The 18,333-nt window shown below is 38.3% G+C and overlaps 1 protein-coding gene across 1 annotated transcript in view; it reads left to right on the top strand.

The window, feature by feature from the left end:
• LOC139132665 (uncharacterized) overlaps window positions 1-18,333 on the top strand; it is a 104,872-nt gene that overhangs the window by 81,866 nt on the left and 4,673 nt on the right. Inside the window, exon 5 of the mRNA XM_070698933.1 lies at window positions 16,042-16,206. Coding sequence (XP_070555034.1) covers window positions 16,042-16,206 — 165 coding nt within the window. The remainder of the gene's footprint in view (window positions 1-16,041; window positions 16,207-18,333) is intronic.

Genomic DNA, 18,333 nt, shown 5'->3' on the forward strand with positions numbered 1-18,333 from the left:
ACAAAAACACCCGTCTAAGATATACAAAACATGAAAAATAGGTCTATTGGTTAAATAATTCAAAATATCACTTAAGTAATCAGTCCTTCATAACGTTGCATATATGAACAATAATAGCTGGAACAAAAAAATTTATTATCAAACAGACAAGTCTAACCTTACAGCGTGACAGATAAACTTATTCCAAGCAGAAACATACCATCTACTCGGAGGAATTAAAGCACCACATTTGTTAACCGTTTTACAAACGAAATGAATTTTTAATACTTGAATATTTGAAACAATCGCTTTGAAGATAATTGTCAAATGTCTTTCTCTCGTTCCTACATAACTCAAGTAAAAGGCACAATAACGAACCTCATCTTACGATTGATCACACACACACACACACACACACACACACACACACACACACACACACACACATCCATACATGCATACATCTATACATACATACATCCATACATCTATACATACATCTATCTATACATACATCTATACATACATACATACATACATACATACATACATACATACATACATACATACATACATACGTGTGTAACTTGTACATTACACATATTGTGAACAAGTAACATAAACAAGCCTCTTAATGGTCAATAATTTCATGTTTTAGAGAGAGAGAGAGAGAGAGAGAGAGAGAGAGAGAGAGAGAGAGAGAGAGAGAGAGAGCTGTGTCACATTTCCTTGAGTATCTATGTATTCATATTTAACTGTACTTTTTTATTATACCTATATAATGTAAACCAGTCAAATAAATGAGCCGCTTGACGGTCAATAATATATTATTTCACTGTATTCTAGAGCTCGGTTTATAAACTGCTACTGTTTATTGACGTTACCTAGTTTGGATAGTTTTATAATTCTATTAAACATTGACGTTGATCACACAAATATATACTTTAGTGCGACAGAAATGGTCAGCAATGAAGCAACTCCTCTCTTGACGTCGACAGGGCCAAACATTGATTTCTGACGAATTCAATCGTCACTCCGTGAAAATTCTTCCGTATGGAGTTGCATAGGGATATCATGTGTAAGATGTTCAATCTTTTAGAAAGAAAATATCATATTGACGGTTGCATCGTCTTAAACAAAGCCTTTTGTAATATATTAAAGACATGGCATTGATAAAATAGCGGTACAGTAAGTGTACGTAGTTGTTTTGACACTAAAATTTCATTGTCATTTCCATGGTCTGTAAAACTTCCGACAAGCGAAAGTAAGGTAGGAAAGCGGCCCTTTACATTACGCAGCGATTGCCAAGGTGTACCAGAATAAAAACATTTGCAGCCATCAACATTACCAGCAACATTACTATAGTACTGTTTTTCAGATTCAATAGTCTCTTTTTATTAGTCAAATTTTTAAACGCGGTTGTGGACGAAACGATGATATTCTGCACATCTAAACACATAATAGTTTGTAAAATCACATTATCTAAGACTGCTTTAACAAATTACAAGCGCAAAAGTGTTCGTAGTCATGACTCATGATGCGTTTATATAAATAAAATACCTGCACCAGTTGCAGCTGACCAGCCGAATTCGAGATATTGTAACCTAACATGAATCGAGTTGAAATGGATTGAAAGTGAATGTATGCCTTCCCAATTGCCCTCCAGGTACAATTTTCCTCTCTCTCATCATCCCTTTTTCTTCCTGGTCCCGATATAAACTTAATGCTGCATTTTTCTCTTCCCTACTCTTGATTTCGCCAAACTGTCGTTAAAATGTCGACGTCCCATAAGTACCTATCGAGTAGCGTCTGCTGGTCTTTCTGTCGGTCTCTATCTCCAGCTGCTCCTGTCAATTTATGGGAAAGCAAAAGAGATGGCAAAATTCCGAATGAAAAGAAATCATATATTTCTACTCTCACCTCAAAGCAGTTGAAAATAATAATCTCGCTTTCGACCCAGATCACAAGTCCCTTACCATCATTGCCGTTTCTACGCTATGATATCATACTTTAACACTGGCAGACTCGGTTTTCAAAACGAAACTATATGCTTATTGAACCAACATTATCATATACAACCTACTTATATCGAAAGAGAAAATAAAGAATGTCACATATTATCAACTCCTACTTTCATGAAATACAAGCTAGAGTAACATAATTGTTAATTGTATCATTGTATTTTAAGTATAATCGAAACTGAACTATATTGAATAGTTGGCATGCGATGTCAATTTTAAACAGATAATGTGCTTGGGTGTACCCAGTAACATGAAATATAGCGTTAAGCAATTTTCTTCGACATGCTACTTGATGTACTTCAGCAATGTGCCGTCAGTGTTTGAAGGTAGGTACTCATTTGAGATATGATGGTTCAATAATGGGTTAGAGGTTAATTGCATGTAACATGACATACAATGCTGAGATAGGTTAAGCTACATCATTTTCAAAATGCATTTGGCCAGCCGTCCTTTCACACTGCAGATGTCTTGTTCAATAATTGCAAGTCTTTCCTCAGTTCGCTGACTCCCTGCCAAGTATACTGAACATCAAACAAAACAAAGTTTATTTGGAAATAGTGCAGGCGCCAGGAGATAAATTGGCTGAGCGTATTTCCAGTTCGCCTATAGAAGCAAGGCGACACAGCTTTCGCTTTGCTTGACCACACCGACGCAACAAAATGGCGTGTGAGCAAAGTGTATTAGGCCTAAGACCTTTATAACCTTTTTCACCTGTAACGACTTGAATTTGGAATAGTTACATTGCTGTGTTTGTTTCCAATTCTGTTTTATTTCCATATCTATACATAAGATAAATTACTCACTCATATGTAGGTTTCAAAAATTAACAATGATTGGTCACAAGTGTTGCCGCGGACGTCGTTAACTTTCATATTTAATTCCGTAACTGTCATCGCGTCATCAGTTGATTTCTTGGCCTTTGAACTCGTCTGAAGGTAAACTTTCTCCCCGTATTAAGTATATGCGATACCTAACCCTGGCAATATTCTGTGTAGCCTCTCCTTACGAAATAGAATTGTCACCATGAAATGGAGTGTAGGATAGGGCGACGACTTGTCGTGACCTCAGTGCAGGCAGTGCTTTCAGTAAACGACGCCCAATTTACATACGTGACGAAAATGACCTCTGACGCACTGGTGCACAAGCCCTTTGTGTAAGACCCGACTCCTACCAGCCTGAAAGAGAATGTGTGCGTTCAGACACAATGTTGGTTCCAGATAGAATCTGATAGAAATGGATCGGCTTTCCGTCACTAACGTGTTACTTTTGGTCTGCTTGAGTCTTCAGTTGATATCACAAACCGAACAAGGTAAGCAGACTTACTGTTTAGGGTTGAAAACTTGCACCTTTACGCATAAACAGCTAAATAGGAAAAAAAATCGCAGGGTTTTTCTCCCTAGCAATACCAGGAAGTAAACTCAGGGAAATTACCTGGCCATATCCGCCGACACATCAAGCATTTACGTTGTGAAATTAGTGTGTAATATATCAATTCAAGTTACTACACATGAAAAGTATGATTTGCCGTTACCTGGGACGTTTGTTATGATGAGAGGATTAATCATAGACCCTCGAGAATAACGGGACAGGCAACTGCTGAGGTTTCTTTCTGTGATCTATCTTGGAATATATTATAGGGTTATGTGTAGGATAAAGCCCGAGTACGAGGGCTCTTCTGGTATATCAAGTCCAACCCAACGATAAAATGTCGAGGCCGCAGGCCGAGACATTTTATCGTAGGGTTGAACTGTATATACCAGAAGAGCCCGAGTACGAGGGTTTCATCCGACTTAAAAACTATCGCCCTAACTGATATATTTTCGTTTTCAATGTCTTTACGTCAACCGTCCCCTTTGTCAATGTAACATGTTTAGGATATGAATTAAAACTTGTATTTGTGAAATAGCCTTCCAATGTAATGGAACATCCTAGAAATGCCCTAGGGCACATTATATAAATGCCCTAGGGCACAGCAGATTTTGTGTTGCAGCTGGTTTCCGCTGTTACCAAATTTGAATATTAAAACGTACCAGATGTCTACAGAATATGACATGTTCACTTTTGATTGGACAGTACTTTACTACGGCGCTGTCATTCGTTTCTGGAATTTGGTGACCAAGGCTTTACGAGTAAAACACCCTGAATTGAGCACTCTGATTGGTCAATCAACTGTAGATAGTTTTTAATGCTTAAATCTACCATGTCTCAGACGTGATAATGATTTTACTCTTGGCTCCCTGTGGTTGATCTTAGCCTGAAACTCCGATATAGAACTAGAAAAAAAACATTTCAACTTGCACCCAGAACATTTAAGAGTTTTGAAAGGGGGATAAAATATTGAAGTGTAAAACACAATTTGTTGTAATTATAGTTCAAATACCAAAGGAAAGACAAGATATAAAATGACTAGATATGATTTACACAACAGATATGTATTACACTCTACAATATTTTATTCCCCTTTCAAAATCTTCCAGTATAGGCATATCACTTTACTCAAAGGAGGAGCTACCTGTTGAGTTTGGTTGATTCCTTATTATTCTTCAGACAATAAAACAGACTTGTTTAGGTGAACGGCAGGTCATATAGCAAACTGCTCAGCTAATTTGGTGTGCCAATTACTCAGACGTCTGCTGTAGTAGAACGTTGTCTCAATCTTGACAGCGGGGTGCCGATAGTAAACCTTATTACACAGAATCTCACTTTTCATCAACTTTGCTTAATCAACAGTAAAGTGGCAACGGTTGTATTTGTTGTTCACAACATGTACGTTTAATTGATCTCCTTTTAATAAATATTTTATTAATGCAAACTATTAGCCTTGCAAACATAACGCATCGGGTTTAATATGCATTGTTTTAGAAAAGATTAAAATTCATTAGTCGACGACGACGACGACAACAACAACAACAACAACAACAACAACAACAACAACAACAACATTATCTACGTATGGGCTGAATCGAGCAGCTTATCAACCATAGGTGTCTTTTGGCACGCGTATACGCCAGTCACCTAGGCGACGGTAATCCGCACCACTTATCACCATCGGGAAGGTACTCCTCCCCCTATACCACTGGCGATCCCGCCCTCAAGGCACTGCGTCATTCGACCAAGCATTGTTATTGTAATTTCCTGCATAAAATTAACAGCGAGGTAAACCGGTCAAATCCTCTTGGCATTTCCTGGCATGTTATAGTGTTGAACGAAAACGATGATAATTACCCGAAGTCAGAATAACTCGCACTGTTTACTAGCTGTTTCCGAAACTAGGTAGATACTTTACAAATGATGTTAAGAGCCGCTATATACATATGTCTACCGAACTAAAACTGTAGTATAAATTTTACGATGGAAAAATCCGTTTGAGATTTTACATGCAGTTCCTTGAGGATGATCAGAGACTGCATGAATTGCATGTAGTATATTTATTTGTTTCCAAAGCAGCCTCCCGCAGCTAACTACCAAAGGATGAGAGATGGCTGACAAGGCTTTCTGTTCAGAAGATTAAGTAGTACACATTTAGATTCTGCGCATTTATGGTATATCCCAAGATGTGCAATCTCGCAAATACAGAAAAATCACATTTTTGGCACACTAAAGCGTATCGCAAATATTTATGTTACCATAATGCTATTCAGGTTTGTAAGGTAACGTTGTTACGCATGCATATTCTGGCGGTCGAGCGACATAATTCTTAGCAACTAAAATATTTAATTAAATTTTTTATTTGTGTTATTTTAATGTGAAGTAAAGCGGGTTGAGATTTTTAACAATGACTTGCACTCTAAAGAGCAAATAAATCATAAATAAAATTCGAGGAGACGTTATAAACAACAATATTGTCAATTCTTATTAGGTTAGAAGTACTAAGGAGTTAATATCACGGCTTATGAATTTTATATCGTAAAACGGAACGAAAATTGAATGAAACGGTGTTGTAAACTGACAAAATTTTCATAATTGTGACTGAAATAGGCAAAGAAACGGCTGTCGCGCGTTCATGAAAAAATGCAGGGTCAGGTATAGCCTGGAATTTTAGTAAAAGTTTTTGACTAAATAATAATTGGGACAATCACCTCACAAAATAATGTGATAAAAATTTATAGACCATGGTAATCTGCACCCATTCCATAAGTTTCTGTGGCAAATGATAATTTCGAGCTACTTTCGCAACTCCTACAAATTGACAGAAGCGTTGATTTCTGCTAGCCATCATATTTTAAGGTGACTAAGCTAAAAATGATGATAGCCGCTTAACTGCCTTGTAAAACTTTCCTGAAAAACAGCAAATAATGACTTTCCCTTTACAAACATTTATTGAAAGCTAGGGGACCTCTACCATAGTTAATACACTAAGGACTCCCTAACTTCTTCTTATCTGGTCAGTTTTTCATAAGTTTCAACAGGCTATAACTCTGCAATGTCTTTGACCCAAATGTCTAGTTTTTTTTATTCCTCAGAGAATGTTGACTACTTTTACATTTTAATAGTTTTATTGAAGTTTATAACTGACGCTCTAGCCTTTCCACCACCTTAAAGTGTGAGTCCCGCCACATTTTGAGGCTTTTTCGTTTGACTTGAGGCGTACACTCTAGTTCTGGTTGTCAATGAAATTGGTATTAATAAAACAAACATTTACACACAAACTGAAGCTTATTTGAGCGGTTTTTAGACGGTTGTATTATGTTATTTCGACGAAAACACGGGAAAAGTTGCACTTTTCGACTTCAATCATGGCGACATTTTCCGGAAATTGCCGAGCTCGCCCCGTTTTATCGTAAGTAGCTGTGAAGTCACTAATAGAACAAGTGATGTGACTCGTGCATTGACTATGGAGATAGTTATAATTTCATGAGTGAAAGCAGTGCAACTGAGAATATCATCGTCACAGAGGATATGACAAAGCTGTTCAGAATTTACAGGCCTGCAAATTTTAACAGTCGGGACCTTAACCTTAACGAGAACAAGAGCGGAACTCTTGTCGACCGTCGCGTCTGTGACAAGTTAAGCCCACCTTGACAGTCAAACACACCAGTGCACTACCATACACACAACCGCAAGTCTGGAGTTGCCGTCCCACCTTTTTACTTCTCAACATAAACTGCCTCGTTCAAAATCTGTATATAAAAATTTGAATTACATCATGACGCTTGTAGATAGATATAGTAGAGATCAAGTTGAAAATTGTCCACCGTTTATTATAACACACATCTTTCTATCAACAGCTGGAAGAGCAACAGGCTGAGGGTCATGTTAGCATAAACACCAAAGTAGTATTCTCGCCGCAAAATCTTCAGTTTGGCGTTATAAAACCTCACATGAACATTGGCACTTTTAAAAATATGTGACCGTGAAGACATGTCTAGCCAACTTCTCGGGAAGAGATAAATTAAAATTGACATGATGTATATATCGGGCATACTGGCAGCAGCCGAGGCCGGACGGCTAAGCTGGCCATTTCTGTGACGGAGTGATCAGCTACGCTTCCGCAGGTTTTTTTTCTTGATTAAGTGTCAGCGATATAAAGCACAGAGTTCATTGTTTCATGACTGCGAAATTCTCAAAGAAGCTAAAATATTTTAGGGGAGACTTAGTCGAGCAGAAGGGAACAGATGACGACAACGCGACTGCTTCGTCAACAGTATGAAACTTCTTTGCTACACGTTGTGTCACTGTTACTGGCAGCGCCGTGCTGTATTATACACAACCTATCGTTCAGTCTCGCAAAGAGTCAGTCAATCACTACGTAAACTTTTTAGGAATATAAAATTAGATATCTCGTAACGTTACTAATTATAGAGTCACACATACATGAGGTGTAGTACTTGTATTTATTTATTTATTTATTTATTTACAATCACTTTCGTAAAGCAGCTGAATCGGCGTTCAGTCCTGGTGGATGTAAACACGGCCGTACTTCTCCGCGGGCCCCCGCATCCCCTTGACATGTTTTGGGCAACCTGTCGCAGTCTTGCTGCTGTTCTCGCTCTTGTCCACAGTTGATGATGATACATGCGAACGCTTTCTGGTGACAATACACTGACAATAGTCGTACTGGTACATAATCGATGTAGCTCCAGGAATTAAAGTCTATCTTACCGTACATCTGGCTTCCGAGCCGTGTTTACTCGACGCGAAGCACGGCACTCGAAAATGTGCACCACAGAAAACGCTTGTCTGAATGCCTCTTTTCCGACCCTTTCTTGTAATTTTGGCAAATGCGGCTAATACGGCATCCTAAAATGCAATAAACTGGCAATGGCTGCGGTTACTTCAGCCACCAAAAGCGTAACTTCTCACCGTGTTGAAGCCACAGCGGTAAGCATTCGCTATGGCCGTGGTGAACACACTCACTCGTACGTTCTATTAGTTACGTCATTTCCGGTGGCAAGACCCGAATGGCAGCCAATTTCAAAGTCGCACAACGTATTGCATTTTTATAATATTTAACCGCGTCGTTTCCTTGGGGTGATGCATTTATTTGATAAAGTAGGGATGGCAAAATCATATAGCATGGCTCATTTTAAGCAAAATTAACTTTAAATTTATGCGGGACATACACTTTAGGCAGTGAAGTCGATTTGACTTATAACCAGAGCACAACAATGAGTGTTTTCATTCATTTTCGACACAGAACGTTTTGTTTGGCAAACGAAATCTAACTTTACTCAATCACCATGCTCGACACTATTGACCAATGAATGTTTATAAAAGCTCACGCCTTGCCATATTTTCGTGAGCACGTAGCTAACCGTAGAAATAGGGAAGGAAGAAAAATTATTGTTGCTGCTATTTGCCTTTATAGACGAAGTGTAAATACCGAACATACATACACGCAAGTCTGGCGTTTACACTCTCGTGTCCGATTTGCTTCTTTATTACGTCCCTTCCTTCTTTTAACGTCATTTTAAACAGCGTCGGAGAAAAGCAAACCGTTAAAACCAAAATTACTAAAGTACGTAATTAATTTCCATGTTGTATGTGGTATCAGACATATGCGCATTGTACTTTACTATGGCTGTTTTTAGAGTGTTAAACGTTTCCTTGGCGATTTACCATAATCACCTGGGATTACGTCATGTAGTTGTTTCAGATAAAACTCTACAATCTTTTACTTCCCTTGTAGTTGAAGTCCGATTAACTGGTGGTCGGACGCCATTTGAAGGAAGAGTTGAAGTCAGACGAGATGGAGAGAACTCATGGAGATATATGTGTGGAACTGGTGCAGGATGGAATCTGACAGTAGCAAGGGCTGTGTGCAAACAACTAGGTAACATATATTTATACATCAAGATATATAAATACGTAGATTAATAAACTATTAAATACATTTATATCCGTCCTTAATATTTATTTCTTCTGTCGGTAAATGTATTGCATTGTATGACACCATGTGTGACTTGCCTCTAGATCCTTTCCTCCTTCTTTGTAATTTTCCAAACCTGCTTCGTCATTATAGCCTTCGATTGTAAAACATAAAGTATCGGTGAAGCTAAATTGTGATTTATCTTACATAGTAACAAGGTAACTATTACGAGACAAAACCAGCACCTAAAAGTGTAGAGTGGGGTTTAATTTCCGTGAACGGCCTGTACACAAGAAGTAAAGTAAAATTTGGTCCAATCCACTGTAGAACTTTTAAGACGTGTACTTTTGCTTTAAAGTCTGGACATTTCACATGAATAATCGATTTCATCGCTATCGATCTCTCATCATATTTACATGAATAACATACACTGGGAAATATTTCACTTTACCCTTTCTACATGTTATTAGGTTCAGAATTTCTATTTATATACTTCCCAGGTTATTCGACCGTAATGTGGGAATGGTCCGAGTCTAACAGTGAATTTGATAGAAGTGATCAGATTCTGCGGTCTTCTGTTTGTGACGTTAGATGTCCTATCTTGTCAGAATCGTTAGAAGACTGTACCATAGATTGGGGCAACAAAGCTATGATTGTAAGTGTGATGACGAGAACCATGCAGGAATCACGTGTTACTGTGAGTACTAATTACCCGCATTGCACTCCATTCATAGGCTGTAACGATTTGGAGTCTTAAAAAATAGCAAGACTTCGTTGTTTAATTCGACAGGCTGCATTTTCATCGGCGATAAAATCATTAACCAACAATTTTATGGATTCCTAAATTTAGTTGAGTTTTTAAAGGAAGACTCACTGGTCCAAATTTAAAGTTTACTGGGTTTACGACTATATTGCGTCCACACACCGACCGAACAGGTGGTATATCTCGGTCTTGTAAGTCTCCTCAAAACGCAGTTGGTTGATTCACTTGACGGAGCGTGCTACCAATTAGATCTACGATAACGCATTTCCAATTCATGAAAAAAGTATATGATTCCCTCATTTAGAGTACCTGGACAACTAAACCGTTTCCTTGACAAACGAAACTCACTGCGTTTGACAGCAAACTGCGTCTCTAAAACCAAGGTGAAAATGCGAAAATTTGACGAGGAAATTGTGATTTTGAACATTTTCACCAATAAAACCTATTTCTTAAATAAGCCGTTTGAATCTTAAACTGCTAACAGATGTTTGAATAACAACACTGCACAAGAAAATATAAACGGTCATGCTGATTGAGTATCGTGCGTTTGTTTCCCATAGACCAGGTGTCAACATTGAATATCTATATATGATACCTGAAATATAGTCAGTCTGCGCCCCTGAAACGCAATTATACGCCGATCCTCGGAAAACTTATGGCAGAAGATTCAATTCTTCATTATTTGATTAGTTGGTTCTCCCAGGCCACATTACGTCAATTTTTGTGTTTGAATTTGTCTCATCTCAGATGAGTACATCGATTGAACAAGCAAGACCTTTACACAAAATTTTCACTTATGAAAATAGTTCTAAATATTACCAGATGACATTATTTTCACGTCTAATTTTCAAAGGTTTCTGGATTAGGAGGGGCTTCTTGTATCCACTGATATACAGCTGCCTGGTCATCAAACACAGGACTGGTATCGAATAATGCAGTGACTACATTTACCATGTCTTGCAGTGATGTGCTTACCATTGCTGTGTCTCACTGTTAGAGGATACATGGCGAGTTTAAATTTAAATTCGTATAGATTCGGTGTTTGTAACATGAAATTCTTAACTGCATGTTTAATTCAAAGTACTACTGAACCCTTATCCTGCAAGGCAGTATCACTTTCTCATTTTGCGAAGTCAGGAAAAGAGGCAGTATCGAGCCAAAACTCAACTACTTGCTTTAATGTATCATGCAGGTTCAGCCAGCAAAACCATGTTTATTGTTTATATGTTTAAATGTTAAAGTCTTTACTAAAATGCAAAAACGGACAAATATAGTGCCTAACTGGTTTTAACGAACTTTGCCTTATGTCGATTTGAAATTGGTGGGATTAGGGTTACTGTTGTGACTAAAATAGCAGAGGTCACATGTAATTTACATACAACAAATGACGTTGTTTAAATAACCTGAAGTCGTAATTATCTTGAGAATATATAGGAGATAACATTTTTTACATTGTCCACCACTGTTTAAAAAGGCCACAAAATGAACATGATAGATAACAAATCACTGACAGGTGGGTTACTATTTTGATATGCATTTTATCCGCAGTTGTTTTCCAGCGCGCGGTACAGCAATATGTCATTTTATCATACATGCTGTGCCTGTATTGCCATTTTTCTATTGTTCAGACGGGACTGATATGAGCCCATATTTTAACTAGTGAAAATACGAATTATATTTTCACTGTAACCGAACTACTTACAGCGACGCGTACGCGTGACCTTCGCTGTATGCATGACCTTCGTTGGTATATAAAACAGCTGAGCGAATAAGACAAATGACAATCCGAAACGTCATTATGATTATGGTCAAAATTCTATTGTTTGCAGTCACTTCATGGGCATTGCACTTAGGCACAAGTACAGTTGTACCAAAAACATACAAACAAACGTATTGAAAAATTGTATAATTTGCCGACACCTGTCAATTCACGGCCGGTCCCGTGGCGGTGCAGTGTTTTCGTGTCGTCTACGCTGCTGAAGATTACACCATGGATGTATGATTACACGTAATGATATCGGTTGACAGAGCATCATGATAGAATCGCTTTACGACAAGTTTCCTGTTGATAGGCTTAAAGTATCTGGGCAGTGAATTACATCGTTTACAGTCGTAAATGGGCCACGAAAATCCAACCGCACTGAAAATACTCGCGACAGACAAGGTTGAAGGTGCACATGATATTTCCGATTTGTACCTGTCAGTGCACAGGCCATGATCGTGTCTGGTGGCACCGATGCGGTGCGGTTTCAGATACAATGTACCATCTAGGGAAAGTCAAACTTTCGCTTAAACTTAGTTTAGTTCTATTTAGGCAAGCCAGGAACGAAAATATACGAGCAGACGACGGAAATACCTTTGAAATGTTTTATTCGTACGGCAACAAAATCACGAACGAGTTACGACACTACAGCTTACTGTGTACTCACACTTCATGTTTTCACTAATCTGCTTACTGAGATGGTAAATTCGGCATATTTGACGTCTGGGAACATGTATAATTCTTCGAGATAAACTGACTGGTACGGGTATTATATCCACTGTATGTGCATTCATAGACGTCGCAGAGCTGCTTGCTCTCTGTGCTCTCACAGCTGTTCATACTCTATAGAGTTTGAGCGTGGCGCGAGTATTTTGACCCGATTTTGGCGGCCTCATAACTTTCACACAGGGATGACGTTATGTATCAAAACACGAAAACACACTCATTTTACAAACTCCCGCCTATGTTTTACATCCACTGTCATTTTAAACAAAAAATAAATCTTCTTCAAATTGTGAAAACCTGTGTCGGACATCGTAATATCTAAATTGTTTGCTTTAAAAGTGCTCCATAAACCCTCCTTTGAAGTGGAATGGCCCAATAGCGGAATAATATCAAGAAGTGATACGGTTGTCATCACTCCTTAGCAACCAACTTTTTATAAGTACAGCCTGGAGGAAGCAAGGTCGATTTCAAGTTGATTTCGTCGCTAATTTCGAAGCGTCTGTAGGAAAACAGTCATAACCAAAGCATGCATGTATGATAAAGGGGTTATTACACGAAGTTTGGGCGATACCGCGTCGTATTCGAGTGATGTGTCCGTATTTTGACGAGTTGCGCAGCAACGAGTCAAAATACGGACACATCACGAGAATACGACGCGGTATCGCCCAAACTTCGTGTAATAACCCCTAAAAAATGGTCCAATAATCATTTCCATTCAAGGTAATATATTACCAGGTCCATGGGACAATTGTGATTTACAAATTTAAGTAGGACCATCCTGAACCACTGATAGTTAGTGGTGGTACCAGATGTCCTGCATGGGTAAGCGTACCCTGCTAGCATGCTACACCCGTCAGGATTGGTCCCGAAATTGTCTAAATATTGTATGAAAAGATACAGGATATGAATCACTGTAATAAGTCAAAGCCGGGAATGCTGTCGTTAATCATTTGATTGACCGAGGTGCCATATTTGGCCACAATGTCGTCGTATCGACCGTAGAACTTTTTGAAAGACTTAGTCCTAACGAGTCTTTTTGTTGTGTAACCTTGTCTCAGTAATTTTGATGCCAATGAGCTGTGTCTCAGTTGAAAATCAGCGTAGGAATCACAAGCCCTACAATACCTGAGAAGTTGAGACATGTACACACCATAAGCAGGTGTAGAAGGAATATTACTTGACAAGTGGGGATAATTATGATATAAAAATCAAAATCATCCCTTTTGTCATACAGCTTAGTGTGTAGCCCATTAGTACCCACTTGTAGGAACAGATCAAGATATGAAGTGGAGTTCCTACCCTCTGTTGTTTCTTTGAATTCCAACTCATTAGGGTAAATATTATGTAAGTAATTTGATGTGTCTGGATTGTCTAGACTAATCAGATAATCATTATATCTGTCTAGCAACCGTTTCTTGCTGAGTTTGCTCGCTAGTACTAGTGCAATGTGTGCCGAAAAAGTAACCCTATAATTCTCTACCAAACAATGAAAGCGTTGTATGATTATGAATATATTCATGATAGTAACCTACCTTCATAGGACATATTTATCAGCTGCCGAAAAAATAATCATTGCCGGTCCTTATTATCTTTTTCGGGAGCTGATACTGGCTGTTACCTCTTTTGAATACAATTAAAGCCACCACCACTACGATCTTATATCTCTTAGGAATCTGGCTTCCACATGATTAAAGAGAATGCTACTGATGATCATATTCTTCGGCTTGTATTCTTGACCGACTTGTCATTCTTTCCTTTTAGATCCGGGCTTTCTGGGTAGATATAGGGATGGAAATGTCAGGGCCATTCCCACACTATGGCCGATCCCCAAAACTAACGTCACAATACAAGGATGCATCAGAGTGTGTGGGGCAGAAGGAAAGACTATTGCAGGCCTCGAAAGTGCCAATGAGTGTTACTGTGGCGATGACGCAGATGATTACTGGCAATATGAAGAGGCTATTCCAGGATTACCTATACTCCCTGACGTACAGTCTGTGAAATACAACACAAAACAGTGTTCTGGTGATACTGGAACATCGCCATACAAACAAGGCTGTGGAGGAGATTGGCAAGTTGATGTTTATAATAGTACGTTTCTAAAGTTATTGCATACGCCTGTAGTCATAAATAATTCGATTTACATTGTACCAGTTTATTTTAATGTTTAGTATTTTGGTTGTGCCTTTGCGCTTTTGTGAAGAGGAATATGTACAAAAATGACCACGATGCAGACAACACATGAAAGTTAAAAGTGGCAAACGGGAAAACAACAAATTACTTTCTATATTTTTAACATTTCAATTTTCACCCAAGTGTAAGACGTTCTCACCGTAATTAAATTCATTTTACGACGTACGTATTCCATTGATTACTACATGCATGCCTAGTTCTTGGATAAATTCCAAAAAAGGGACTGCTGTGTAAAGTGATTTGAATAATGTCTTACCATGGTTCCTGTTCACAAAGACACTTTTATCTCGCTACTAATATAATTGTCACCACGCAGTTAGCTTGCCTACGATAGGCTTTGAAAGAATATTTTCAGATATTATTAATGTAACGGATATGTTTCCTAGCATCTTTCGGTGCCTGTGGCGGTAACTACACTAATTCCAGTGGATACATATATTCACCAAATTTCCCCGGTAACTATACCAACGAGCAATCGTGCACTTGGAAAATAACAGTGGATCCTGGGCACATAGTAAAGCTAACCACTCTTATGCTGAGATTACAAGACAATGACATGGTGATTGTGAAGGATGGGATAGAAGACCATAGCTCTACTATCAGTACTTTTACTGGTTATTCACTACAACAGCCATTATACAGTTCATCAAATACCCTTCGCATTAAGATGACCAGCGACAGTACGGGCAATGATCTTGGATTTACTTTACAGTATGAAGGTATTTGTAATGAAACAATTTCACTATATGTAGCTTGTGTATGGAAGTAGTGTATTCAAGTAGTGAATGCTAAGAAATTGAAGAAGCGTTTTAAGTTTCAATTATTACTTTACTGTGCAGGGTTCGATTTCGCTATTGACATTTGGTAAGCCTGGTCATTTTTGTCATCATTCAATTCTCACGTCATGTCATCGGCGATTTGGGCAAATTCTCATTTGCAATTTAAATATATGTTATGTACGGTGATGATAATACGATTCAATACATACTAAGAGAATAACATAGCTAGTGTTTCATTTCTTAATCACTTCATTTTAAAAATCAGGAGTTTACTTTTAATTCTTACTAAACAAGTTACCTTCCCAGACGCATTTTACAGATGAAAATTATTATTTATCACTTTCATCTTGAAATCTCAGTTTAAACAATATGGTTGATTTCGAGCCCATTTAGCTCACCAGATATCAATGCTCAGTGAGCTGCATTCGAATACAAAATGTAATCTTACCTGCGATGCCTTAATCGTCACATGGTAAATTATTTTATAAATTCATAAATTTCTCCCATAGCCATCAATTCTACTGTGGAACCATCTACAGCATTATGCACATCAAGTGAATTGTCAACTGGAAACGGAAATACACCCGAACATGTGACTCTGCTTTCAAAGTCGACAGAATCAGCCACTTCCCCAGAAACGGGAGACCATGTCAACACAACGGCTCCTCTGAAGGGTATGTCAAGTTGAATGCACTTTATAAGTATCTCTGCTGAAGGCACCCAAATACGAAATACCGTTTGAAGATGGTAGCTCTATGATAACGTTTATTATACCACTCCAGGTCATGTGACCTATTGTTCTTGCCATCCATTTATTCCTGAAACACGACTGACACCTATTGTTCTTATGCAAAATAAGTAATCAGTCATACAAAACACAACAAAATGAAGACAATTTTTTCAACTGATAAATTATAGCATCACATTTTATAATTCAATTTTAACTTTCTTTGGACCATGCTCAATGTAAGCAACATGATTTGTTGATGAAGACTGTCCATCTTTAGATTCGGCATCTTCTTGGGTTGGACCAATCTTGTCCGTTTTGTTACATTGTTTTGTCGTAACTTGAGAAACTGGTTTACTTACGGATTCCTCTGATTTAATACAAGATGGAGGTGGTAGTAATATATTCGACACATGCTTTCGTTGTGTAGTAGACATACATTTGAGGCGCGTAAACCGTTATCTGATCTGTGACCTGTTTGTTCTTTGATAAGCTGCTCATCGAATCCCTGATGGTACAGAGATGTTGCCGCATTCACCTGAAATTATCAAACACAAGACATATGTGACAAATATCATGGAAATAAGTACAGCCTTTTTGTAACTTTTGTGGAATAGTCGAAAGAAATTCTGTGATATTGCCGCACATACTACAAATTGTTTTGGTCAATGAATTTAATTTTATAACTTTACAGAATTCGTTTTGTGTATAAATATTTTAGTAAAAGAATAAATTACCTTGCCAGAATATCCAGTGTGCTGGCAATCTGGCCAAGCCATCTTGCACATTTGCTTTGTGTAAAGACGTATATTTTCTGGCAGGAGAACTTGATTATCCCTTGGCAAGGGTCATCGATAGTACAATCCCGTCCGATGTTATCATCGCCAAGTACTTTTTTATAAGTTGAAGTACACATCGTGGATTTTATGCGCTCCGTAGTAGCGGCTGCTATTATAGGGCAGTTTACCCGTGTAAAATCCACTTTGCTTGTTTTTACATGGCTGTCCATGGAACTATAGGAAGTCTCTTTGGTCATCAGATCAGACAAGTTGACAAGGTCCATCTTGACCAGTCGAAAACCCGAAAATGGTATTGAAAGGCTGATGCATCCACGAGGCAATCACATGCATCATTCTACAGATTGAATTCCTTCTCGCTAGCCAATAGCCAACAAGATAGAGCAAGGCAAGCCATTTTATTTAACCAATCAGACTAAAACAGTTTCCTTTTACACAGGTGCATTAAACCACTCTGTAACCCTTATTCAAATGCAGATTTGCAGTTGACCAGAGCCCTTGTCCTACTTGTCTGGGATAGGTCATTCTCCCCGGACTCGCATGCCAGGTGCATAATGACCTCTGTGAACCTTTCGACGTACAATGGGTCACTCCATTCCATTGTGGGTATTCAAATCAAAAGTAGATTTATTGACAGTAATTTTCAAATTTTAGAGAAGATTGGCCTGTTTTTCGTGGTATAAGTCGTTAATCGCACCTCGTAGGTGTGCTGTTACAGTTGTAATCACCACACTTATGGTCAGGAACTTGTAAACATCACTCGGCCTTCGGCCTCGTGATGTTTACAAGTTCCTGACCATAAGTGTGGTGATTATAACTGTAACAGCACACCTACTCGTGCAATTAACTATACATGTACAATGATACATATTGTCCGGAGCTCGAATACAAGGGATCGTCTCAAATCACAGACAGTAGAAGCAAGTTGCAACGGAGCACCCAGTGAAAGTATTACAGTAACTAATTTTAGCCTTTGTATCAAGGCAGTATATGTGTCCTAAGTTCTTCTTGCCTTACATTATCAAAATATGAATACATAAACACCCAAGATATGTAGAGATTGAACTCACAAAAACCCTTTCGTATCTTGCGGAAGCCCTCGATAATCGTAGCAATTGCAAATGACTTATTACGGTGTAAAGACTTCAAACGGAGCGTGATCGCAACCATATTCTTTTAGCTCATTGTCGAAACAGGTCGTAAGTTATTGGTACAGAATGACAATTGGAAACTGTATTAAATTCTAGTAAAAGGAAAACACAAACACTAACATAAGA

The sequence above is a fragment of the Ptychodera flava genome, chromosome 5 (assembly GCF_041260155.1).
Source record: "Ptychodera flava strain L36383 chromosome 5, AS_Pfla_20210202, whole genome shotgun sequence".
Lineage (NCBI taxonomy): Eukaryota > Metazoa > Hemichordata > Enteropneusta > Ptychoderidae > Ptychodera > Ptychodera flava.